At 47.7% G+C, this 26,636-nt stretch overlaps 1 protein-coding gene across 10 annotated transcripts in view; it reads left to right on the top strand.

The window, feature by feature from the left end:
• CELF2 (CUGBP Elav-like family member 2) overlaps nt 1-26,636 on the top strand; it is an 812,543-nt gene that overhangs the window by 643,193 nt on the left and 142,714 nt on the right. For 9 of the 10 annotated variants that reach the window (XM_055331578.1, XM_055331570.1, XM_055331569.1 and 6 more), the window contains one exon: nt 8,474-8,670. In XM_055331578.1, the coding sequence (XP_055187553.1) occupies nt 8,493-8,670 (178 nt within the window). In that variant the 5' untranslated portion in view covers nt 8,474-8,492. Of the gene's footprint in view, nt 1-8,113; nt 8,300-8,473; nt 8,671-26,636 lie in introns of those variants that run through there. The other variant, XM_055331577.1, reaches the window with a different exon arrangement.

The following is a 26,636-nucleotide window of genomic DNA, read 5'->3' on the forward strand; positions in this document are numbered from 1 at the left end:
CAGGGTGAGCTTTTTTCTTTGAAACCCACTGCAACGGTACAGCTCCTCCTCCTCCTTTGCCTCTGATTTTCTCATATCCCATGTAAAGCTTTGACAACCCGGATGAAGCGTGTGTGGGACGTCGCGTGTGGGTCCCCGTGGCCAAGTCAGCCCCTTGCTGCCGGCTTCCTGCGGCCCCTTGTGCATCACTCTATTCTGGGCCTCGTCGCTTTGTGTTTTGGTTTCACGTTGTGCACCCTCTTTTCCTTGGCTGCGAGTGGCTTCGGGGCATCAGTGACCTATTTTGCAACCCTTCCTTCAAATCTAGCACCGTGCCTGACATAAAGCAAGTCTCCCATAACTGGGTAATCGGAAGGCAAGGAAAAATGAGAGGTTCTGCACAAGAATAAGCTTCAAGGGGGTTTAACAGAAACCAGCAAAGGAGAGGCGTCCGCTTTCACCAGCAGTGTGTCTTTGGGGAGTAGAGACTGTTGTCAGCCACCCCGATGGCTTCGTCTTGCATAAATAACTCCTGGCCAAACAGTGTAGCCAGAGGTGGAAGCAGGAGTCACGCACCTCCAGCAGCACGGTGGCTGGAACCTAGGGACGGGGCACGGGACAGAGTGTCAGTGCTGTTTGCTCCCCTCAAGGTGGGTGTCTCTTATTTGCACCATTTGCTGCCAGCAGGTGAATACAGGAGACCTTTTAGGTGAAGATCCCCCTTCAGTATGGGGAGAGCCCCCCACTCTTATTTCTGTTTCATACTGATTCACATTTCACTTCCTTGATGGGACCAAAGCAGTATCTCCCCCGTCGTCCAGGAGGACCATTTACAGTTACTTGCCCAAGCAGACAGGTGAATTCTGCAGCACCGGGCTGTGGGCAGGTAGATGGGACAGAGAGGGACCTGGAAGGGCCGTGTGCCCAAACCCCCCCTCGCCCCGATCCATCTTCCCATCCACAAAGTGGGGGCAGTGGTACTGACCTCAGCCTTTGGGGGGTGAGGATTAATCAATGTGAGCTCCTGGAGGACTTTGTGAATGTGAAGCCCGATATAAATCTTACCTGTGACTATTATTTCCCTGTTGCCATTTCTAAAAGTTCATCTGAAAAACCCTCTCCCTATGCAAATGCCTTCTGCTCTGCTCTGCTCTGAAGTCCACTGAACTATTTCTGATAAATCACTGAGCGAAATGAGTTCCCTGGGCAGGGGCCATCCGCAGCCGACGCCTCACTGCCTTCCCAGCGAGGGTTATTACATGTTCAGACTCCAGGTACCCCCCTGGATGCCTCCACATTTGCTTCTTTGTGGGGGTTTTCCAGCTATCTGCTTTTTACTAGCAGTCAAGTAGAGATACGGTAATAAGGTTTCCCTTTCCCTTGGTGAGTCCACACGCGTGTGTTGTGTGGCCTTTTCTGCGGGAGTCACTTCCTACGAGTCAGGGTTACATTTCGCCCTGGTAAACAAACATGGAGCTTTTAGACCTCCCTCCAAATACAATCCAACACCAACTCCGGCGATCCAGCGGGATGCCCATCACAAGTGTGCTCTTTCCTAGTCATCTGTGAATGAAATCGATACGTCCCGTGCATTCCTAATAAATTATCTGTTTTTTTCCTCCCACTTTGTCAAAGCACAGAGATGAACCTATTCCATGTTTGTGTACTTATAGGAAGCTTGAACTTGGCTTCAGTGGAGCACAAATTTATTTGCAATTGGGCCATTTGGAGAAAGGCTTTGTCTCCTTCAGTGACTTAGGGTATGATTTGTTCCAGTTAATCTTCTGTGAGTTCACCAGCTGACCTCCAGATGTCTCACCCCCAGGGATTTGGGAACCGGTGTGGCCTGGGCTCCCAAAGCTTTGGTGACCAGCGGTAACAGTACCTTCCAGGTAAATAGAGGAAATGCCAGTGGTTTTGTCATCTTGTTGGCGAGACAGCAGACCTCCAGAGAGTTTTTTTCACATTTCCCAAGACCATTCAGCAGCTCAGAATCATCCCACTGCAATTAAGATGTAGCCATGTCAGTCCAGTGGCAAAGGTGCTCTCTGGAAAGGCGGCCACAGAAGATGGACATTTCCCTTGTGATGACCCCGAAACAGTACATTTTCCAAATGATGTGCAATTCCCAGAGCTTGAGGTTAGATGACAAGTGATTCTTTTCTCCCAAGTGAGAGGCCATGGAAGGTTTAGAAGTAGAGGCTTGTGACTTCTGTCCACGTCTCTGCCGGGTTGTCCGTGTAGCAGGGCAGGAAGTAGCTGGTGCTGGACCCTGGGTGCCCCATTGCCAGTCGGTGGAGGAGCGAATTCTGTTTTAAAATAATAAGCAACAGCAACCTGGACAATGTAGGTGATTGTAACACTACTGAGCTTCCTGGCCTTCCCGGTGTTGCCCATGCCCGCCGGAAGGTACCAGGCTCATCGCCAGCTTCCCTCTGCCTTTGCTCGATGCGGCTCAGTCTTGGACAATTTCCTGCAATCACCAAACAAAGCCTGTTTCTCCATGTGCTATTACTTAAGTACGAGTGATATTTAAAAAAAAAATGATTCCCAGGCCCTTTGAAAGAGTGTCCTGTCCTCTGACTGAAATGATGGGACTGCATTTGGGATATTAGGAAGAATTGGCACAAATTGAGAGAGATGATGCTCTGGTAGCAGCACCGAGTCATCAGCCATCCAGCAGCTCGGTCTGAGCCTGCAGGCTGTGCTGCTCGGTGTAGGTGACACCTTGTCAGCTCCCTAGCCTCTGCCTTAGTCACCTGTGAGCCCCAGGGGACTGCATCAGGCACAGACAGGGAATCACCCCCAGGCTGCAGGCAGCTGGTCATATTACCTAAATTATCTTATCCATACATCATCATCTGGACCCAAAGCAGAGTCGCAGGCTTACGGAAGAGTCAGATGAGAACTGTTGTATCTTTTTGTTCTGCAAGGAAATCGAGGTACAGAGTGGTTTCCTGGTTTACCTGGGACCCCACGGCTAATTTATCGCTGTGCCAAGATGAGAACCCAGGTCATCCAGCCCATTATCTCACAGACTTGCTGTCAAGTGCCTCCAGCATTTGGTGTCATTATTCTTGTTTTCCCAAAAATCCCTGATGAAATAATATTCTAGTGAATCTCAACTCCCACTAGTTTTGTTTCTTAAAAAGTATATTTGCAGCTAGAGGATTTTAATTCAAGTTAAAATTAAAAATTGTTTTTCAGTTGCACTAAGCCTGTTTCAAGTGTTTAGTAGCCACTTGTAACTATTGGCTACCGTGTTGGGTTATGCAGTTACAGAACATTTCTATTACTGGCCAGGGTTGGGCAACATGGATACAAGATATTCTAGAAAACAAAGATAAGGTGGATGAAAGGGATAGGAACAGTACGATTGTTGATAAACCATCAGGGAGATTAGCTATCTTTATACAAAATTTTTCTAAGACAAGCCATCCTTTTGTGTTGTTTTGTCATATCTTCTGAAGGGGCATTTTAGGTCTTTTTTTTTTTAACATTAGTACAGTTACTTATGGCCACATATTTCTTATACCCATTTTGTAGTTTGTTATTCCTCTTTTCCTCTAGATGAATGGACATGGAATGCAGAAAGTTGTTTTCCGAGCAACAGTATGAAAGAAGAGAACTCTCAGTTCTTTCCTCATCACTCCCCAAAAGAGAAACCTGCAATTCACTGGGCCTTAGAAAAGCTTATTGTCGTGGAATTAATAACAATAATATGTTGAATCAATTATTGCAATTTTTGTAATATTTGACTGCTTAGAGGAAGCGCAGAAGATTTTGCATATCCTCTGTTGATCTAGTTTTCTTTACACAAAAATAGAGTAGGGAAGTAGGTCAGTGCCTGTGCTAAAAGCAAAAAGTAAGTGCACTCATTTTTTTTCCCCAAACATCATTATATTTTCGTCTTGGCTCTGAGGCTGATACCACCATTGCCCGCTGGCTTGGTGCTCTCTAACTTGTGGTCCGATTCCATATGGCATCTGTCCTAGAGGAGCCTTACATTTGGCTCCCCGCCAAGAGCAAAAGCAGAATTGGCGCTCAGCATCTTGTAGTTTGTAGGTGAGGTGCCAGCAGAGACGTATGTGCTTTTGTCGGGTGCCTGCAAGTGGCCACTGAGTCTCCAGGAAACCTCACCCTCGAGAAACCCAGTGTATGGGATTCTAAGCCCTGACAATTGGCCTTTACATCTTAATGGGTCCAGACTCCGCAGACGCCTCTTCTTAGGGGTGTGATGTTGGAAACATCACTTCACCTCCAAGACTCGCAGTGGCGTCGTTTCCAACACGGGAACGGTAGTGTCAACTTTGTGGGGCTCTTGCATTATTGTATGTCAAGTAGCTGGCAACATTTTCTGGCAAAGTGTAGGCTCTCAATAAATATCTGAATTTGAATCTAATTCCTGCACTGCACTGGGTGCTAAAGGTGGCTAGGGAATACAGAGAAGTGAGCTAGTCTAATTTTCTAAGCCTGAGGTCAGATTCTAGTAAATAGATGATCTTACTGAGATTCGGGTTATCTGTTCCCATAATTACCCTCTGTGAAGAGCACATTGGCTCTCTGTGGCCTCTGGCAAGTACCCCCGAAGGTTTAACTGTTGGACCCATAATTTCTGGCTTCCTTAGAAGTGTCAGCGCGTACAGCCTCATGAGGACAAAAGAAGTCAGTAAGTCTCTGCTAAAAACAGGCATCAGCCAGGAAGAAAGCTGGGAGGCCAAAGGAGGAGGGGCTTGCCTGCATTAGAGCGAAGTTAACCAGTCTGCCACGGTACTGTTAGGATCTAGGCGTGGGATTCAGCCCTGTGGGGTCGGTCGGTGGGGTTAGGGCCACCTGTCCTGCACAGCAGCTTTTGATTGAGATGTGCTGCTGTGGGAGTTTGTGTCAACCAGACATTGTTGGATTTACGTAAGGGATTGTCATGCCCTTAGCATTTGATGATAATCTTTGGAACAGTTGTTTGCAGAATGGCAAGTAGATGGGAAATGATGCGTAGATGTGGATGAGAGGTGCTCGTTGATGTCACCCTGTGGGAGAGGGAGGAAGGGGATCTGTGGAGATGGAGATGCTGTTGTGTGATTAGGGAGAAAAATGTGCATTTTAACATAGTCTTAATGGAGTTTCAAGTTCAGCCCTTGGCCCTCTCCTTTCTTTAGATAGTAGAAGGGTGCGTGTGTGTGCGAGCGTGCGCACGTGTGTGTGTGTTTTAGTGCTCCTTTTCTTTGGCAGCGTGATTCTAGGGATCCAGTAGGATTTGCTCTTCACCTCTCTTTTCTTAGATGCACTTGCTCACTCTCAGCCCAAGGGAGGCCTGACACAGTGTTTTGTTCGACCACGTGACGGATTAGGAATATTTTGTGCTTTGGAGACCATTGGGCCTAGGGTTTGGATTCTACTTCTACAATGTGTAAGCCAGTGATCTTAAGAGAGGAGCTTAATTCTTAGATGTTTGCATCTGGAAAATAATACTTTCTCATAGCGTTGTTACAAGGATTAGAAATAATGAGTGTAAAAGCACCACACCCGGTATCTGGCATGTAAGCCCTCGCTGAAAGATAGGCATGATTATTTAGTATATGAACTGTGTTTGAGTCTCCACTATGAAAAATTTTGGATTGAAAGGAAGATTTGTAATGGTCACTCATGTCGAGGACATCACAAGTACAACGGAGAGATTTAACAGCGGAAAAAGCTAACACTCCTTAGACACTTATTCTGGGCTGTGCTCTGGAATAAGCACCCGACTCTGTGACATGGCAACTGTTGCTCCCACTTACCAGATGAAGAGTTTAAGGCTCAGGGTGGCACGGTTGGGAAGTGGTGGTGCCGGAATTGAGAGCCCATGCCCCCAGCCGTGACAGCCCACCGCCTCAGGATGATCGGAGGTCTGCAGGCATCCCTGCAGGATGGCTGATGGGGAAGGGTTATGAATATGCACTTCCCAACATAAAGAGCACAGGCTAGAGGCACAAACCCTGTTGTCAGCTTCCCTTCCTTTGGGTGCCTCCATGAGTACTTTTTGAGGAAACGAAAAAGCCCTCCCCCGACCCCCAGGAGGGGTGGGCAAGACAATGATGGGATGCTTGCTGTATTCTGAGCTCAGACATTAGGACTAGTGTCCCGTCCCTGACTCCTCCATTGTATTAACTGGGCTCTGCACAGACAAGATGCAACACCCCATTTTTGGAACTTCCGTTCCCTGTTAGCTGAGACCTGTGGCAATGCCTTCCTCGTTTCGTCCTAGCTGATTGTCAGCAGCAGTAACCACAGTCCTTCCTGCCCCAGAAATACATCTTGCCACACTCTCTGCTCTCAGGGAGCTGTGAGCCCTGCATTCTGTTCGGCCCGCAGCCCCACCCCCGGAGTCCGCTCCAAGGGGTTCCAGTGCTCACCCACTCCTTGGAGGGGGACGTGTAAAGTACAGGTGCACAGGAACACGATAAACGATCAACCTCTGATATAAACAAGCATTACATGGCACCTAAATTGTTGAAAGTAGATCTTGCACTCAATATTTTATTCAGCAGAACATTTTTTTATAACAATAAGGTTGATTAGAGAAAGCTCTGAAAGTGCTTCAAGTTAGACAGTCTGATTGTTTATCTCAAGGCTAAAAAAAATATATTAAGTGGTAAAATAGGGGGAAATAAGAAAAAAGTGGAAATTGGAGCAGGGAACTAGTGAAGAGTATTTGCCATCATTTTCCTCTCAGGATTAAAGTGAATTCAGGATTTCTCCTTCCCACAGGCATTTCGTTTGTCTTTTAGCCATCAGGCAGGGTCTTTTTTTTTTTTTTTTAATCTGGGGCTCAGGATGACCCTAGGTCCACAGCAGACTGCAGGTGCTCTGGTGGTCCTTGATGGTTTGTTTTCACATAATAAGGAGCCCTCCTTAAGATCTTTGAGCATCTTCTAATTATTATCCCCAGGCTGCCGTGACATAACACCTGCCATTTGCAGAGAAGTTTTAGTGCACGTGGCCCCCTGTTTGACCTTTCCGCCTCCTGAGCTGGGGGCTGGCCGATGGTCACGGGAGTGGGCTCTGCAAGTCCTGTGTCGGGTTTGCACTTGCTTAGGTGCATTTTATTGTCGCTGGACGAGATGCTAAACCCAAAGCACCATACTGCAAATGAACGCTGCTCAGGGCATTCAGCCTTGTGGCTTGGCAGAGTGGGTGGGTTTGGGGGCCTTAAGGAGTGCGTTTGGGTGTGGGAGGGGAGATGAAGAGGTTGGGGATTTTGCTTTAATGTTGACTGCAGCTCAAATAAGAGGGATCCAAATTAAAAAAAAAATGCCTTCACCATCATAGTGCATGATGTTGACAAGAATTGCAGAATTGTAAACGAGAGCGTTCTCTCTTCCAAATGAGGGTTTTTGGGAAACAGCATTAAAGAAGATTGATATGTAAAAGCTTATGGTCTTGCTCTCTGTATCAGCCCCAAATATTTACTGAAGCTAGGAGAAGAAAAGACAGACTTTCCTCTTTTCTCTCCCAAACGTGTGATTGTTTAGAACTCAAGTACAACATCTGGAAGTCAGATATACAGAGAGCAATTTATGGAGTGTGAAAGATTTGAAATATTCAGTGTCCTTTAGTGGGAACTCAACTTTCTGGGGCTGCATTTTTTTCCCCCCGGCACAAAGCAGGCATTTCTGAGATCGCCTTTGCCTCCCTGAATTAAACCCTTTGTGCCTGGATCCCATAAACAATGCGCTTTTTAAACGGGAGCCCCCTCCCCGCCCTGGCCCTTTTCTCCAGCGTGGGCAGCCAATCGGCTGCGCCGAGCCGCATTGCTGGAGCACTTTCCATTCTGAGCAGCAACAACGTACTAATTTGATGCACACATGGATGCCTCGCGCACTCTGCAAATTCATCACCAGCATCTTGCATTAGTCATCTGACGGACTGCCAAGTGTTTCATTTTCTTTTCATGTGACTTTATTATTACCACCTCTCTCCTCTCTTCCAAAAAACCTCCAAAAGGCGGGGGTGGGTGGGGTGGGTGGGGGTGTAGGGTAGGGTGGGGTGGGTGGGGGGGTGGCGGCAGCAGCGGCAGCAGGGGAGAACCCAGCAGAAATCCAGCCCTGCCCTGCTTTGCACACGAGAGCCAGTGTGGGGCTGATAACGCTGCGGATGCGTTGGTGGCCGCCTTGCAGAGCGAGACCTGCACTTAACTTGCAGCTGCCTCCCGAGCGGGGCTTCAAGATGTCCACGCCCCAGGTGACAGCCGGCGGGGCGCTGCCCTGGGCTCGGGCGGCGATGCTGAACCGCAGCCTGCAGTGAGAGCCCGCAGCCGCCGCTGCCGCCGAGCAACCTCATGGTGCCTGCGCTTTGTTTTAGTTCATCAAATTTCTCCGACTCATTAGGCACTTTGCCCCGTGCTCCTCTTCCTCCTCCTTCCGCCTCCCCGCCCCCACCCCCACCCTCCTTTTCTTTCCTTCCTGTCCCTCCACCGTGCAGCCCTAACTCTGGCTCCCGGTTCCCTTTTTGACAGTAACGGCACAGCCAACAAGATGAACGGCGCTTTGGATCACTCAGACCAACCAGACCCAGATGCCATTAAGATGTTTGTCGGACAGATCCCCCGGTCCTGGTCGGAAAAGGAGCTGAAAGAACTTTTTGAGCCTTACGGAGCCGTCTATCAGATCAACGTCCTCCGGGACCGGAGTCAGAACCCTCCCCAGAGTAAAGGTAGGGACCGCGGGCCGAGGGATGCTCAGCGGCGGTGGGGATGGATGCTCGGCGGCAGCGGCGTGGATGGATGCTCGGAAGCAGTGGAGGGGGCGAGCGGCCGGGTCGGGTCGGGGGCGCCAGCGGGGGGGTGTAGGGGGGGCTGCCCCGTGCCCGCGGGAGGGAGGACCGCCCGGGGAGCCCAGCCCTGAGCAGCCCAGCTGCCCGGCTCCTCCCCGCGCACTTGCCCGCCCGCCCACCCGCCCGGGGACAGGTGGACGGACAGGTGGACGGCGCCGGCCGGGACACAGTGGGGAGGGGGGAGCAGCGGAGGCCGCGCCCCCAGGTCACTAACTCGGCGCCCCGCAGGTGCAGTGGGTGCCTCTCCGAGCACCCCAGCTGCTCAGCCTGGCGGTTCGAAGCCAACTCTTCCTACCCCTGCCTCCCCATCATCGCTGTGCGATTACAACGGGCATCTCACTCTTCTGTAGCCCGCGGGGGCCTGGGGGGGGCCCCTGAGATGCCTCCCCAATGCGTGGTGTGATATCCCCGGGGTAAGGAATAAAGGGGACACTTTGAAGAGGGACGTTAATTCTTGGGGGTTTCGATGGGGATTGTTAAGTGAAATGTGCCTCTTCGGGCGGGAAGCAGCAAGCACCCTAGTGGCCCGAGGTAGTTAGCGCACCTTCAGAAATGCTTGTGGTTTACGCCCTTAGCAGTGGGGAGATTCAAGTGTACAATCTGGTGGTTTTTGCTGCCTCCATTTTACGGCAAGGGTGATGGGGAGAGGGGGTTTCAGTTATTAAAATAGAGACCGGAAACCTCTTTACCGGGTGGAAGCTTCTGTGTATTGGAACCGGCCTTTGTGCGAACTAAATTTAAAATATCCTCTCGGCTGCCTACCATTTGGTCTCTGTCACTGTTTCAACCTTGCTTGAGTATTTTTGTTCTTTCTCTGTTCTTGATTTCTTGGGCTGTCGCCCTGGGGATGGGGGGATGTGGGGAGCTATCCTGTCTTTCAGTGGATCTCACACTTTCTTTTTCTCTGCACCTTGGCATTTGGGTTGCCCCGATATTTTATTTCTCTGTTGCCTCTCACGAGGGGTCCTGCAAACTCATTGTTTGGTTTGCACATATACGGTAGTTGAGCACATGAGCATCAGCACATACTTTTCTCTGAGCCTCTTTCTCACTGTCAAGGTGAGGGGAGAGGAGTAAAGCATCTTTGAGACCGATGCTCCTTGACTCTGAGAAATGGTGGGCCACCTCGTGCCCTCTAGAGTTGCTGCGGTCTGATAGTACTTAGTGGGGGGACCTTTGGAGATTTTTAAGCCAGGGCTCACTTTATAAAGGTGAGGACTCCCATTCTCTGTCTCAAAATGTGTAACACCGAGAGTGTTTTCAAAATAGCTGGCTAGAATTTTGTCACCAAAAAATTGATTGTCCCGTAATTTGAAAAAAAAAAAATCACCTATCTAAAATTCAGTAGGACTTAAAATGTCACAAATTGGGGGCGACGTTGAGATGTGTGTTGATGGTGTCCCTAAATCATTTACCTACACGTGTCTCCAATGGAGAAGACTAGAATTTGTTTTAATACTTAATTTTTGTGGTATAGGATGTCTTTCACTGAGGAAAGACACTACCATGAGCTCAACCGGAGCTAAAGAGTCATGTAATAAAGGCCATCCCGCCGTCTAGGATGACACCCACAGAGAACTAGGCCAGGGGCAGTAAACTGGTGTTTGGGGGCAGCAGCCATAGTTCACCCCAGCCTAGGAAAACATGCGTCCTGATCTCAGTTCATTCAGGATGTCCTCTGACATAGTGGCTCAAAACTCATTTATTTTTTTGGCCCGATGACTTGTATTTTATTTTACACGTACCTTGCCTTATCTGAGAGGCTGTGCACAGTCTGGTTCTACCATTTTCTCTTTTCCCCAGTGTTCCTCAGAGCACTGTCCTTACCACACTGTGTTCGAGACTCTACATTGTGTTAGCCTCATTCACTAATAAGCCCAGAGTCTTGGAGGGACGAGGAGGCCCAACAGGGGAATGAACTTCTTGGAGCACGCATGCCATGCACCAGGCCCACTTTTAGGGGTCCGTTCCTTTAGTTCTTGCTGAAACCCTGAAAGTGGGTGCTGGTTGTCCCATTTTGCAGATGAGGAAGGAAATGGAGGCTGTGCATAAGTTAAGAAACAGCCCAGGGGACCCAGCTAGTAAGTACCACAGTGGGAATTTGAACACATTCCTTCTGCCTTCATGCGCTCTGCCAACATGTGCTCACCTCACCAGTGCGATGAGGCCACAAACCACCTTTGTTCTGCTCCATTTCAGGGTGGGGGTAAGAGGCTTTCTCCTTTACCCAAGGGCTCCCCAAACGAAAGGAAGGAGTTCTGTCCTTCACGAGCAAGGTTGCTTTGCTACCTGCCTTTGTGTTTGGTTTTGATGCTCATGGGTTTAGATTGTACATCATTCCAACTCATGGTATCATGGGATAGAAGTTACAGATGAAATCATTCAAATCTTACCTTTGGAAATATAGGTCAATTCCCATTACTGTGAACTCCAAATCTCACATCAAATATTGCTTGGAAGTACGTGGGCTGTCAGCCAAAGCTTGAAAGGATTTTTGTTATACAGATATCTCTGTTGTAACTGGTATTTGTTGTGATGGGATTTGAGCTGTATAATGACATTCCCTTCAGAGGATTATAGCCCTTAGCCACTTGTATAGAGAGAGCAACAGCCACAGCTTGTCTTTACCCTCTACCTGAGTGTGCCATGTGGTCTTTTCTCGTGCACACGTGCAGTAGGACCCCACATTTACACAGAATACAGTCATCGTGTTTTCCCAGGGCTGATGGCAAAGTCTCAGAAAGCAGAATTTGGAGGTTCCAGCTAAACACGGTCTAAATGATCTAAGTCGGGCTTTTGGAGTGGCCTTGATTCATTGCCTCACTGACATCAGTGGTTCCAAGGAAAAGGACAAAATCAGGTTATTACCTAATCCAGGTGAATTAGGTTTTTCTCTAGTTTTGCAGTTGATGTTAAGTCTTGAGGCATAAAAAAACTTTGTTCTGTATTTTTAGAGCATCCTGTAAAAGTTCATGCCTTTTCCCTATTCACATACGTGTTGACAAGGGCAGATTCTGCAGCTCTGGGGAACCCCGCTCAGTGAACTGTCCCATCCACTGGGACTCATGGAGAGGATGTTTTATTGAGTGGTTATTGGTCGAGTCTATGGGTGGTGAGGAATACGACCTAGTAGTTAAGAGCATTGGTTTTGAAGTCAGACAAGACTAAATTCAATTTCTGGCTTTTCCACTTCTTGGGTGCCTGCCTTGGGCCTGCTACTTAATCTCATCTAAGGATGGAGACCATCCTCATAGGGTCGCAGAGATGAAGTTATATGCTTTGCCCAGACCTGGAAGGTGATAGGAGCTTGTGTGGTGATGGTTACTATTGTAGTTGCTATTATTATCACTGTCCCCAAGAACTTGAAATCTAATAGGGACAATGAGGCCAGTGCTACGGGTAACAACACTATTGAAGACCGTGGGATAAGGATAAGAGAGAGAAGAGCATATCTGAACTCTGGAAGTTCAGGGACAGAATGAAGATTTAGCAGCTGTGGAGACAGGAAGATGTGGCATCTTTACCGAGTCTCAAAGAGAAAAATAGGATTTTGATAAGGAAAGACAGTGTTGAACCTTACAAGTGGGTGGACTGGCCTGATTGCAGGCAGGGAGGTGAGGAAGTGCAGGGCAGGTTCTGGGAACTATGAATCCTGCCAGAGTTCGAAGGAAATGTGAAATCCATGAAACGACATGGAAGGGGGAAGGTCATGGCATCTGGAAATAGAGGCTAGAGCCACTTCTAAGAAGACCTTCGTTCTCAGGCTAAAATATTAGAATTGTATTGGCTAGACGGTGGAGGCTCTGGGAGGGAGACCAGTGTGGTGTATTGGCTGAACCACATGGGGCCTGAACAGAGATCCTGGTGGCTGTGGCTGTGGCCGTGGAGAAAGGGGTGTCCTGAGCAACACAGACATGATGGTGGTGGAAAGAAGGGGGACTTGGTAACTAAGTTGAGGCGGGGATGAGCAGGATGTCATCCTTTGCCTTCCCTGGGAGGGGTAGGAGAGCAGTCAGCAGTGGAGGGGACGACAGGGAGAAGAGTATTAAATTCAGCTTTGATCCCATTGAGTCTGAGGTGCCACAGTAGAGTCAGGAAGGATGTGGGTCACGGAAAGGCACTGACTTTTGTGGTTGGGAGGACGTTGAGAGCATTTCAGAAGGGTGGAAGTTGCCATCGTGCAGGTTTACATACGGGTCTGTGAGTAGAGATGGCCCTTTCTAATGGTCTGGCCTTTTTATTTATTTTTTTATGCAAATAATAAGGTGAAGCTTTGTCTACTCAAAGCACCAAGAAGACAGGAATCAGGGTCTTTGAGGAGATAAAAAGAGTGGCTGAAGAACCATGGGAAAGGATAAAAGGAGGCCCCATTTAATCCAGCAGAACACTTAGAAGGAAGTAACGACAAGCAAATTTCAGTCTAATGGAGGGAAGTAGACAATACAGATGCCCTTGTCTTCTCAGTAGACAGCTCACTCCTGAGAAGGCTGGTGGAACGGAAGACATAAGGAGAATGGAAAAGACTTAAAACAACTGTTCTGGAAAACCCAGTACTTCTCCCATCAGAGGCCCCATTACCTTGGATGGCATGGGTTGAGAGCCGGGAGGGCCCTCCCTGGTGGTTGTGGTTCTGTGAGTGAGCACAGAAACGGGATCACCTGTTGCCGGAGAGGACCTGGACAGGTGTGGGGGGGAGGTCAGGAAGGGTGGTCAGTGTGTTGGAATGTTCTCTGCGACCTTAGGTAGGGAAGCTGATCAAGGCACAGGAGGGGTGACTCTTGGTCTAGGGTTGGCAATCACGAACGAGGTCCAGGCCAGGAGGTGGCAGGTACAGAAGGTTGTGTTCATTGAGCCCAGACTCTGGGCCTCTACGTGTTGGTACGTGGTGTTCCTTGGATCATGGCTCTCTTGATATCTCTCTTCTAATCATAACTATAACCCAGGATCACAGCACCCTGAGAAAGCATGTTCTGTAATGAACGCTAGTTCCATTCTGCTAAGCTCAAATGTTAAATATTATCATTTAGCATCATTGAGTTCACTGTTATTTGGATTTTACAGGAAGGAAAACTGAGGGCTCTGTGCTCAGTAATAGAATGAAATCACTTAACATTTGAAATTGGAGGATGGCCTCAGGTCCTGGGTCCTGACTTAAGGCTTCATTGATCACCTCTCCTCCTCCCTCCCTGCCTTCCTCCCTCCCTGTTTCTCTCTCCCTCTTTCTCTCACTCTCTCTCCCCCTCCTTCCTTCCCTCTCTCTCTGCAGCTTCTCACCCAAAAGAGAGCTAGAAACGGGAAGTGGTTTGTGTCGACTATCACTACGTGCCACAGGCCTGAAGAACAAAACTTCCTTTTTTCTTGAAATGTGCTCGGAGGTCATGGCATAAGAGCTGTGCAGCTGTGGTTCTTGCAGTGCCTAGAGCCCAGAGTGTTCTGGGTGGAACAAAAATGAAACTCAGGGCTCCTCTGGGAAGAGTTCTGCAGTTTCACAAGAGCAGCGTCGTGGTGGTGGTGGGGCAGGTGCCATTGCATCTTCTTGCTGGTCAGACTGCAGTTGGCCAGGTAGACAGCAGCTCACCCCGGTCCCCTGGAACCTGGACCCTGAGCCCCTTCCTCACTGCCCGTCCACCAGGACAGACTGGGAGTCACTACTTCCCTTCCAAAAGTCTCTACTTCAGCCTGCAGGCCTTCCTTAATAAAATCGAAGTTTGCTCTCGTTTTCTTCATTTCAGAATTTGACAGGAGGACCGCCCCCAGTCCAGAAGGTTCTCCTGTGTTAGGGTAGCATGAGACCCAGCCCCAGAACCTGTAAGAGACTTAGAACTATTTATTGTCTCAAGCTCGTTCAGAGAATGCGTCTCACTTTCCTTCATCCTCACGGGGCAGTGTTACACCTGCCTACAGATCGCATATTCAGTCAGAGGACAGGTGGGCATGCTGGTGGTGTAGTCTGAAGAGAGGTGCTCTCTTACTGAACTTTAACCTTTAAAATGTGAAAGGCTTGCAGAGAACACCTTTGACCTTTTTAATGGAAGGAATCCCATGGGAGAGCTGCAGTGGGAGCATTACCATGTTGCATCCCTCTCCTTTCTCCTTACTCATGTCAGAAACTTCCTATAAGTACCGGAAATGGACTTGGCACCTGCAATATTTAAGCGAGGTCATCTCAAAATCCGTAATTGAGAAAGAATTCGAAATGCAGGAAGACGAAGAATCAATTTTACATTTCAGCACATACAAGTCAGGATAGGATTTCTGCCCTAAATCTCTCGGAAACTAGGGTTGCTGCCCTAGATTTTCTGGGCCAGCCCCAGTTTTGGTAGTGCTGTCTCAACGGCCCACAGGAAGGATCTTTCATCCTGAATTAATTTTACGTTAACAGAAATCACTGTGTAACTTCCTGTGACATCTTTCCATTGTTGGCTGACTGAGATCCTACAGGATAAATGTAAAATGCAGTCAGAATTTTTATATTCATGCAGGCAGGGATCCTTATCACCTCCCTGTGAGAGGGGGGGTCAGTAGTTTTATCATATGGCTGTATGAAGGACTTAACAATTCATTTTTTTTTACATGGAGTTGTAAATAATTCTGACTACACCCACAGCACTAATTGAGATGAATTTTTTTAAATGTTAAATTAGCCTCCTTTGAGTTATAGTGAGAAGGAATCCCTTTCAATACCCCCTACTCTGATGCTGAGACTGGACCATGCCTGTCCTAGCCCAGCTCTGAAGTTCTGTCACTTATATCAAAGGACAGATAATGTCTGTCCTGGGCATATTTTGATCCTTACATCCCTGGAGAGAAAAAGAGGAAGAAAAGGAAGGGGGGAGACACAGGGGACACACACAGCCAATATCAAAGAAGAAAAGAAATTACTTAAGGTGGCTTCTAATCGTTTTGTTTTCTTCTCCTCTGTTTGGGAATCAGCTGGTCCCCAGTCATCTTGTCCCTAGGAGATTTGCCTTTCTGGAATTAACGTAGCCAAAGAATAAAGAAAACAGGCTCTGGATGAAAGGGGAATGCATTTTTTTTTGGTAGAAATTTGCATGAAAAGTCAGCCCAGAGCTCCATGGCTTACATCTGTTGGGATCCCTCCAACTCGTGTCACAGGTTGACTAAAACAGCTAAATCTAGATGATCTCACAATTTGCATTTCCCAGTGAGTGCATGTGCAGTTTGCCTGCATAGAGGTCTTATCTGCCTTTTTATGTGCCCCCAATGAGATTTCTCCACATTAGACGTGCTCTCTCATCAGTTACACAAGTGAACCACCCTGGCTTACCATACTGTGGGTCATTATGAAACCGGTCTTTGGAAATGAGAGGTCCAGTTTCCCAGCCAGAAAGAGAGTACTTTCTTAGGGTGGTGCTGTGAGTTTCTCTGAAACACATGTGCGTGGGCCTGAGAGTTGGTGTCGCATGACCTACCCTCCCTTACTCGCTTCCACTCCAAAGACCCCAGATGATCAGGCAATCGGGTTGAAAGATTGGCTTGCTTTCTTCTTCAAGCTTTGCTTCTAATCAGAATTTATCGTTAACCATAGTTAGGCTATTGTTTAGAAGTGTTTAGAATGCTGGCATGAAAAATATAAAGTCATTACATGCCATGTGAAAAAATGTATTGTCTTTCATAATTCCAACCATGGTGAAATGTACAATGCTGGTAGTAGAGCTACAACCCTTTTTCCTGTGTCCGTGGATTCTTTTAAGGACTGAATCTTCTTCTTGGACATATGGCCCCAGATGCTAACAAGATTTAGGAACGAGGTCCCCGATTCTTTGTTCCTAGTCCAAACTTCACTGATCCTGAGATCATCCGTTCACATGCTTTCTCTTCAAATATTGGCTTGCCCAAACCCCTTATGAGACCCGCTCTCCCTCCAGACATAAATGTCCCAGGATGTGCCACTATGAATAAATGTACAACAATCATATGACCTTCCAACCATTGGAAACTAAAAAAAAGATGAAAAGAGAATTGGCCAAATGGGAAAACATAGAAGGTGGGCTAAGATAATATGATTTAGCAACAGACTGATGTGGGTTTTCATAGTGTGGTAACAAAAATGACAGATGATAGTATGTTGGCTTTTAGGACACTTGGTCAAGAGAATTGGAAATGTTCTGACCCCTACTGTGAAATTCAGTGGAAAATTGGACATTAGGTATCTCAGCGATACATTAGGTGTCACACTAGAGAAACTTGCAGTGAACTAGACCAATTATATGTATTAAAGAATTAGGGCCTTCCAGTGTGTGAGGGTATTTTCCAATCTACTTTGGCGAGCACATGTGATGGGGAAGGGAACACAGAATAAAGGCATCCGTGGCATGATGAATTATGAGAACATGGATTTCTCAAGGCAGGTCGGCAGACACATAGGTAGCAGCACAGAAGCAGATTTCGCTGCAGATGGAAAAGAGCTAGTTAGCTGAACAGGGCCAGGTTGTAATGGTAAAAACTAATGGGTCTGGGAGACTGGGGACAGCAATTGAGACACCACAGGAATAGGTATTAGGATCAATATTTTTTCACTCTCTATGTAAATTACTGAGAAAGATGCCCCTAATCCAGTTTCCACATTTGGGCATTAATTCAAATTGGAGAAACCCGATCGGAGAAATATACTTTGGACAGTGATCAGTTGGAAGAATAAAGAAATGTAATTTCTCTATTTCCATTAGGAGGATCATAAATTGGAATCAGAGATGAATTAAAGGATTGAAAAGGGAGTATCCACTTATCACACTCCTTGATTAACCCAGAATCTGATCATTATAAAGTATTTTGGGGTATGTTAGGCCTTAAGTCTAGGGAGGGTGAGTCCTGCAACCAAACACATATGTGGCTGGACACCATAGTGATCCTTGAGGGTCATCTGCAGTGTACAGAGTCTCTTGCCAGCTCAGCCTGTGAATTGCTATTCTTTTGTTGCTGCCTTTCTAGTTTCGGGTAGGGAAAAAAAAATTTTTTTTTAAACTCCTATAGTTTAAGGGGAACTGCATCACAAACACTAGCGGGACATAATCATAGGGTGGAGGGCACAAAAAACAATGCCTCTGGCAAGTTCAACGTCAAAATGGCCCCCGAATGCTAAACCTTACCAAGTGATAAGGAACAGGTAATCCACCACCTGGCACAAAGAACTTTTTCGCTCCTCTATAGACCACTGTGCCCAATAGCAGGAAATGGTATTGAAGATGCATCAAGGAGATGGAGGCCTTCCAGAGGAGAGCAGCGTGAATCGCGGAGGTCTAAGAAGGTGAACCCATATGGAAAGGTCCAGGAGGTTAACTTAAAAGGCCTGAGAGCATTGAGTCACAAGAATGAAAAGGGAGGAAGGCTGTAGCAAAACATAAAAAGAGAGGGATTGTGCTCTCAAAAAAGAGAGAAAGAGAATATGATTGAAGTTTTGAAGATGCTGAAGTGCAGAGTGAGGCTATATATAGATAAGCTCTTTCAATTAATGCTAAACCCCTGGATTCTGCTGCTCAGACTTAAAATGTTGGCACGGCAGCAAAGTGTAGAGTTTGAGCCAAACTTGGACACAGAAGAGGTGGTGAACTTAGAACATGATGAAAGTTACAGAGATGGCGAGCCCGCTAACTCACAGCCCCAGGAGTGGACCTCTGGCCGGCGCTGTCATGAGGCCTCGCGCCTGGCCCTTTTGTAGCAGGGATCCGGGGCCTCAAAATCCCTGGATCCCATTTCATGTAGACCAGAAGAGATGAACGATGTGGCCCAGAGAGCTAACAAAGTGTTTACCAAAGCACCATTATTTATTGGCGCCTACCGTGTGCGAGACATTGTACTCAATGCCGGGAATAGAAAGACGAGTAGGGCATGTTCTTTGCCCCAGAAGGAGAGAAGGAAATGAATAGTATTAAAGGCAAGATGGCCATAAGTTCTTTGGAAGTGTAGACTCAACTTTGGATTCAGCAGTGTCCATTTTGTGCGTGGGAGCATTGTCTCTCACGGGAAGTACACTCAGGTGGCTCCATGTGCAGAAAATCCTGTGCTGTTTGTATGATAAAGATGAAGAGAGAGAGAGAGTTAGGGGAACCCAAGGTCATGTGCTAGAAGGAGTCCAACGTTTATCTTCTCAACAGCGTACGCCTATGTCCTCTTTCCCTTTTTCTTCATCTTTCATTCTCCTCCTCCTTTCTTTTCCCTGTTGGCAGTTGAGGACAAGAAGAGGCTAAAGTTGCCACTAAATGATCCTTCTGGGTGGTTCTACATAAAATGCAAAGATAAGCAGTTTTCTGCCTTCCTGTAGCAGAGCCCAGACACGGATGATGTGTCAGCTGGCCCTCAGTACCCTCTTTCCGCGTAACGTCTTCGACACAGGGTCCTTTGGAAGGATGTCTGGCCCCTACCTGATGGATCTGCATCTAGTTGATGCTAACGAGTCACAAATAGTCTTATTCTTTGTAGGAGGTATGTGTGTGTGTATACTTGTGTTTGTACACTTGGACGACACACCTACATTTGTTTTGAACTTCATGGTGACACAAAGCTAATTTCTTCAAACCCCATTTCTTCAGGTGGATGTGTTACTGCCTACGTGGTAGGCCACTGAGGAATAAATTATTCATAGAATATTGAATGTAAAGGGCCTCGTGCAGTGCCTGGCATATGGTGGCAAGTGGATAAAGAAGAGTGAGTAGCATATAGTAGCTAGAGTACAAGAAGACAGGGATGAAAAGATGGTCATGGCATCCAGACTTTGTAAACTATGTGCTTTAGGAAGGCTTTTCAAAATGTTTTGTGAACGGGGGCACCTGGGTGGCTCAGTGGTTGAGCATCTGCCTTCGGCTCAGGGCATGATCCTGGGGTCCTGGGATCGAGTCCTCCATCAGGCTCCCCGCAGGAAACCTGCTTCTCCCTCTGCCTGTATCTCTGCCTTTCTCTGTGTGTCTCTCATGAAAAATAAAATCTTAAAAAAAAAAAATTGTGCTAGAAACCTTCTAAAGCTTCTTCCTCAGCTAGTTTGCTAGGAAATATCATACATGATTTAAATCAACATTTTATGGGGAAAGAAAAGGGCATGGTAGAGGGGGCAAGGGGAGGGGTCTTCAGTAAAAACCCAGGATCTCTGGGGAAAGAGTATGAATGTTGGCAAAACAAATATTTGGAACTCTATAGAGGGCCTCCTATAGATTCCAAGCCTAAGTAATTATTCAGAATTCTTGATCCTCATGTCCTGGCCTCGAGGACAACGGGCTCTTTCAGAATAATTGTGTCTGATTATCTTGCTTTGGCCCAAATTTCCATGGACTCTGGATAATAACTGTAGGCCTTACGTCATATTGCTCGGCACATTGGACTGTGTTTAATATTGAGACACATTGTAGTAATTGACACCAGCATAGTACAGAGTCTGCAACCCAATAAAGTGGTGACGTTCCTATTTTTTCACTTTCTGGGCTGCCGCTTAGATTCCCCTTTAAGTCAAGTTAGTTGGTGTTTGTATAGCTGAGTGTCTGGTTTTTGTTTGTTCACGTTTGTGTGCATGAATTGTTGGTAAAGAATTTTCAGTTGCTCAAAAGGGGACCTGAACCCAACTGTTTGTATGGGTTAAAAAAAAAAAAATCAGTGGGAAGCCTTGCCTAATTTATACATCCCTTGCCATGCAGGAAACGTACCTCTCCTTTGCACCTCCCACTTCCTTAAGGCTGGGGGGAGACAGATCAACTTAGTTTCACTCCCTAGATTAAATCAAAAACGTCAACGACAAGACAACAAGCAGCGTTTTCGTTTCATAAGTGGCCTGTAAGAGGTTCATGAGTTGTCCGGGCAGATAGGACACTTTGACTTTGAGGTAAAGGACCACTGTGTTTGCCCTTTCTCTTTGGGATTGAATGATAACTAGTGCATTTGGGGCAAGACGGCGAATCATTAGCCAGGAAAGGTGGAAGAGGGCCCTTTCGCCACTGGCCCTGCCCCTCACATTCTCCCCGGGGCTGGGGCCGGGCCAGCAGCCAGAGAGGGGGTTGCAGGCAGGTGCATTCACCCTCAATTCCCAAGTGAGCTCCCTGTGTCCCTGGGGGTGGTCCTCGAAGTGGCTCCATAAGCCAAAAGCTGCTTTTGGAAAGCCTTGCATCCCAGCAGGATAAGTGAGAAGACCTCTAAGAAGCATTTCGAGATGCTTCCTTAAGGGGGTTAGACGGATCGGTAAACATAAAGTAGCCCTCTTGGAACTGCTCATGCTACCTGCCATCTCTCCCTGGCCCGCTTCCCACGCCACCGAACACGCAACCTGGCTCGGCAGAACCAGGGAATGCGATTTCCAGGCTCAGGCCTCCGTCCTCTTTGCCAAGCACGCTGCTGAGCGTGGTGCTCCCTTTGTGAAGTGGACATCTGTCTAATGGGAACTGGATTGTGACCACCGGTTCATTTTACGCAGGCCACCGTACAGCTGCCAGATGGTGGCGGGGCTTAGCTATTTTGCAAGTCCAATATGGGTGATGTGCCACCCCGGAGGCGGAAGATCGGGGGGCCGGGGGTGGGGGGGGAGTCCCGCCACCAAGCCTGCGTCCCCACAGAGACAGTGCCTCCAAGAGCCCAGGCTTTGCTCTAATCTCCCTGAAGGAAGACTTAAGGGAAGGTAATGAATAAATTCAAGGCACATTTTGAAAATCAGGTCTTTGGGGGGGGTTTCCTCACCCCCTAATTGTTGGCTAATCTGTACTTAGGAGGAACAGTTTTTAAGTGGGACATGTCAGGCTTTGGCGCCACAGATTAAACTCCAAGGCAAATACAACTGTGACAGCTTAGGAGGCCTCAGGAAGAGTGTGCATCAGACGGCAGAGCTTGATCGCTGAGCCCCGACTGGTGGGTAGTCGGGGAGGCCGGCCTCCTCTCTCCAGGGCCCCCAGAAGACGTGAGAGAGGCCTGCTCTCCGTGCCTTGCTCCTTGCCTGCCTTAGCTGAAGAGCTGCGCGCGGATTTGTAAAACTGGTGGTCGGACTGCCCCAGCAACATGAAATGCCATGTTGACACATATTCCATTACATGTTCGCGATGAAAACGCTCTATTTTTAGAGCACTTCAAAGGGAGGAAACCGTTAAGCCCTGTCGCATCCTCTCTTGCCCACCGCCCCCACCACCACCAGCCACTTCCACCGCTGCCCCAAGCAGATCCCACCCCTATTTTATAAAAGAGGAACCTGAGACAAAGATTAAGTGATATTTTGAGCAAGGCTGATAATGCCAGGGAAGATTGCCGATCTGGCCTTAAAATCTAACACATCCTTCAGAATAATTTTTATAATGCTTTTACTTCTTTCACCTAGACCATGTGGGTTCCATATGACCTTACATCTAAGCCTTAATATTGAATGTGGAGTTCAAAAGACAATTTAGTCTCCCATTTGCTTCCCTGGCATTCATTCAAATAAAAATAGGCACATAATGCCGCACCGTAAAAATTAAAGCCCCAGGCACACTTTGAAAATCTTGGAGAATTTATAATGCTTATTTTCATAAGTATCTTTCATGCAACTAGCACACATTTACTTGGTAGAAGTCTGTTTCTTTTCTAATCCCTAAAACTGCTGGGTCTAGCTCAGCACTTGGCATGAGAGGGGCACTCAGAATTAGCTGCAGATTGAATGGGTGAGGGAAATACTCCATCTCTCCGATCCAACACCGACTTACCTTTTTTTTTTTTTCCCAGAGTTACTGCTGAGAAGCAGAGAGGCTTTTATTCATTCTTAGAAAGTGTTTTAAGAGCCTCATGTGCCGGGCAGGGTGCAATGTGGTGTCCTGGGGATGCGGAGATGGAAGGTGTGGCCCACGTCTACTGGGAGCTCAGAGTCTGGTGGGAGGCACGGCGGGGAGGGGGGGTGTCCAGGAGGTGTGCTCTTCTGAAACAGAAACCTTTCACTCCATCCCTGGGGATGACTGCCCCCAAGTCACCTCTGTCAGCACCCCCACGTATACCGGGCTGAGGTGACCCTATTCATTATTAGCCTGCTTAGGACTCTCAGTAATGTGGTGTCAAAAGGAAAAAAAAAAAAAGACAAGCTAGTGAAAGAGTACCGTAAATTGTAAAACTGTACAGGTGTGAGATGCGATGTCTAGGTGTGTGCTTTTCCTGCTGTAACCTCGTCTCCATGCCATGTTTTGCTTTTGCTCACCGCTTCCCACCAAATAAAATGCCAGCTTCGAAGAAAGCGCTGCTGGAATTGGACAGTGGTAGAGTCAGAAAGGCAGCGTGTATCATTTTTCCCCCATTTTCCATGTCCGTACATAAATGCATTGTACATATTTTAAAAAGAACTTTATTGTGAAGAATTTTGAGCATATGCAAAAGCAGCCTGAATAGTCTAAGGACCTCCACTGGCCAATTACTTCTGTAACCATCAACCCATGATCCATCGTGGTGTTTTTTTTTTTAATTCAATTAATCAACACAGTGTATTATGACTTTCAGAGGTAGAGCTGAGCGATTCATCAGTCTTATATAATACAAAGTGCTCATTTCTGACCCACATCTCCAGGCCACTTGGTTTGTAACTAAGAGCAGGTTCTTTGGCACCTCCGTGCCTCGGTTTCCTCGCCTGCAGAATGGCTCTGATGGTTCCTCGGGTTTGCTGAGCACCTGCCCATAGTGAGCCGTTCCTAGGCCCCACCTGCTCTCTCCTAGAGCCCTGATGTTCAGAGAGGTTGGGTGGGCCCTTGGGTCTCCCGCCAGCGACCCCTCTGCAGACAGCCTGCAGCCCCAAACAAGCTGGCCTCTCAGTAAAAGCAGGATCAGTCCTCAGTAGTACTAACCGAACAACGCCTTGGTATTTATGCTGAGTAGCTGGCTGTACGAAGGGTTACAGTAGTACAGCGTGACCCCATGCGTGCTCACAGCAGTCCTGGGGCGCAGATGGCATGTAGCGAGCCCGTGATACAGCCAAGAAAAGTCAGGTGGCAGGTGGGGGAATTCGGACCTTAGTAGTTTGTCCTGAGAACCCGTGCTCCTGACTGCCCCGCGTCAGGGGCTCCTTACAGCCCTCTGGGTGCGTCTCTATTCTTGGTATTTCTTATTATACTGAAGTCACCTATTTCACTTCAGAAGGCGCTGCGTTTTTGAATGCCCCTCTGGAGTGGGAGCTGCCTTTGACGGCTCTGTATGCCTGCCACTTGACCCAGCAGGTAACCAACAGGTGCTTAATAATGTTTGTTGGCCCATACTGAATTCATCCCTGAGCACTCCTTGGAATTTCGACTCCTGTCCGTTTCCTCTGCGTAGACGTGTTATTTCTTCTTCCCAATTCCGATTGTGTCTATGCTGGCCTTTCAAAGGTTAGCGCAAATGCCATTTCATTCATAAAAGCTCCTTCTGGACACCCCGTTGGAGTAATGTCCTCTCCACTCTGGAAAATCCCTGTGGCACCCTGTCTCCCCCCCCCCACCCCCCATGCACAAGGCTCCCTGTTTCATGCTGTAGTTGGCTGTGTGCTGGTCTTACTGAACTGGAAGCTTCTGGCAACTGGGGGCTATTTTAGTCCATTGGTACACTTCACAGAACCTTGTAGAACTTCTTTAATACAGGCCCTTAGAACTGTCCTAGACATGGGTTGAGTGAGTGATTGCAGAACATTCAAGAGAAAGGGATCCTTTTTCCTACCAGCTTAGTCCACCTTTCCGCCCCCCTCTCCTTTTCCTTTTCGTGGCATGTTGAAATAGAGTGCCCCGTTGCACTCCTGGTTTTGAATCAGCTGGTGGGCACTCTATGGAGCATGAAAAAATATTGTTTCAACCGAAGCAACGGAAGTAAGAGAATCATTTTAGGGTGTCACTGTAGTGTGAAAAGCTTTGACATTTAAAATACAATAAGGAAGGAGGAAAGCAGTTCACTCTGTAGCTCGAGTCTCCTGCCGGCACCGGCTCCGAGCCCTCTGCGCAGCGCGCGCTCACCTGAATCCCCGCCAGACTTCCAGATGTTTCCTTTGGCTCCTTTGCGAAGAGCCACATTGCAGTTCTCAGGAACAATTCCATCCTGGCAGGGACCGGCGAAACAGGGAGTGGGGCCACAAATGGAGAAATGACTTCATAGGTCTTACCCGTTCTTCGGTCCTGGGGTGCACAGGGCCTGTCCCCTCCGTGTGTTCGTACAGCCCTTGAGTCACGGAGCGCCAACACACACGGCGCCTTTGTACGAGGCTGTGAAAGCTCCATGTCGCTGAGTGCAGTTTTGGAACTCGGTGAGATGAGGACCTGGTGGGTTTTGCCTCTGGTTGTGGGCCTAGAAATTCCCTGAAGGTCACATGTTAGGTGAATGGACTTCTTCCAGGGTGGGGTGTTTTTTTTCTTCCCTCTGGGGCCCAGAGTATAACACAGAAGAAAACGTACCCACCCAAGAGGGATGAGGGAGGGGTGTGAAGTCGAAGAAGAGGAGGGAGCATCCCAAGGCAGGGGCTCTTGCCTCCCTGACTTCTAGCCTGAGGTTTTCAACTGACCCTTGAGGAGCACCTGGGTGGCTCAGCGGTTGAGCATCTCATCTGCCTTTGGCTCAGGGCATGATCCTAGGGTCCTAGTATCGAGTCCTGCATTGGGCTCCCTGCAGGGAGCCTGCTTCTCCTTCTGCCTGTATCTCTGCCTCTCTCATGCATAAATAAAACCTTTAAAAAATAGGGGATCCTTGGGTGGCGCAGCGGTTTGGCACCTGCCTTTGGCCCAGGGCGCGATCCTGGAGACCCGGGATCGAATCCCATGTCGGGCTCCCGGTGCATGGAGCCTGCTTCTCCCTCTGCCTATGTCTCTGCCTCTCTCTCTCTCTCTCTCTCTCTCTGTGTGTGTGTGTGTGTGTGACTATCATAAATAAATAAAAATTTAAAAAAATATAAATAAATAAATAAATAAATAAATAAATAAATAAATAAATATTAAAAAAAACCTTTAAAAAATAAAAATAATAAACTGCCCCTTGGGATGAGCTGTCCCGCCGGCCCACATCATGCCCACAACTTGATTGCACCTGCTCTTCTGCTGCTTGTCCCCGTTTCTGTTGACGGTTTCTGTCAACAGAACACCTCGCTTTCTGTCATCCAAGCTCCAGATCTTGGGCACTCGAGGCTGTTGTGTTCTTCCAGCCATTTTTTTCCATTCCTCCCCCCGCCTACTGCCATCTGTACCACCTTCTTAGAGTCTTGTGTGTAGCCCAACAGCCTTCCAGAAGCATCATTGATGGAAAATCCTATTGACTCTACTACAAGTGTAAAATTTGGTTAAGTGTTAATGTGGGTGCACCTCTGGAGCCCTCGCCACAAGGACAGTGACATCTTCTTCACCCCTAGCAACTTCCTCTTTTTCTCTCTTGATCCCTTCCTTACCCTGACCCCCACCGACAGGCAGCCAGAGATGATTTCTGTCACTGTTTCTAGTTCCTGGAATTCGTGTGACTACAGTCCTCCAGCACATGCCATTTTCTGGCCTGAGGTCTTTCACTCGCATAAGTATTTCAAGATTCAGTATCAGCACTTCAAGCCCATCAGTACTGTGTCAGATGGATTTACCACTGTCTTTCAGTTCTCCTGTACATGGACCTTTGGGTGGTTTCCCGGGTTTTTTGTTTTGTTTTGTTTTTTTTACTGCTCACAAATGAGGCTTTGACCCTTCATGTACAAATATTTGTGTGCTTCTGTTTCTCTTGGAAACATCTAGGGGCGGAACGGCTGAATCGTATGGTAGGTGTATATTTGACTTTATAAGAAACTACCAAACTATTTTCTCAGACGATAGTACCATTTTGCGTTCTCACCAGCAGCGTAGAAGTCCCAGTCCCTTTGTCGTGGCTTCGCCAACACTTGGTATAATCCGCGTTTCTAATTTAAAACATTCTAAATA

Source organism: Nyctereutes procyonoides, unplaced genomic scaffold (genome assembly GCF_905146905.1).
Source record: "Nyctereutes procyonoides isolate TBG_1078 unplaced genomic scaffold, NYPRO_anot_genome, whole genome shotgun sequence".
Classification (NCBI taxonomy): Eukaryota; Metazoa; Chordata; class Mammalia; order Carnivora; family Canidae; genus Nyctereutes; species Nyctereutes procyonoides.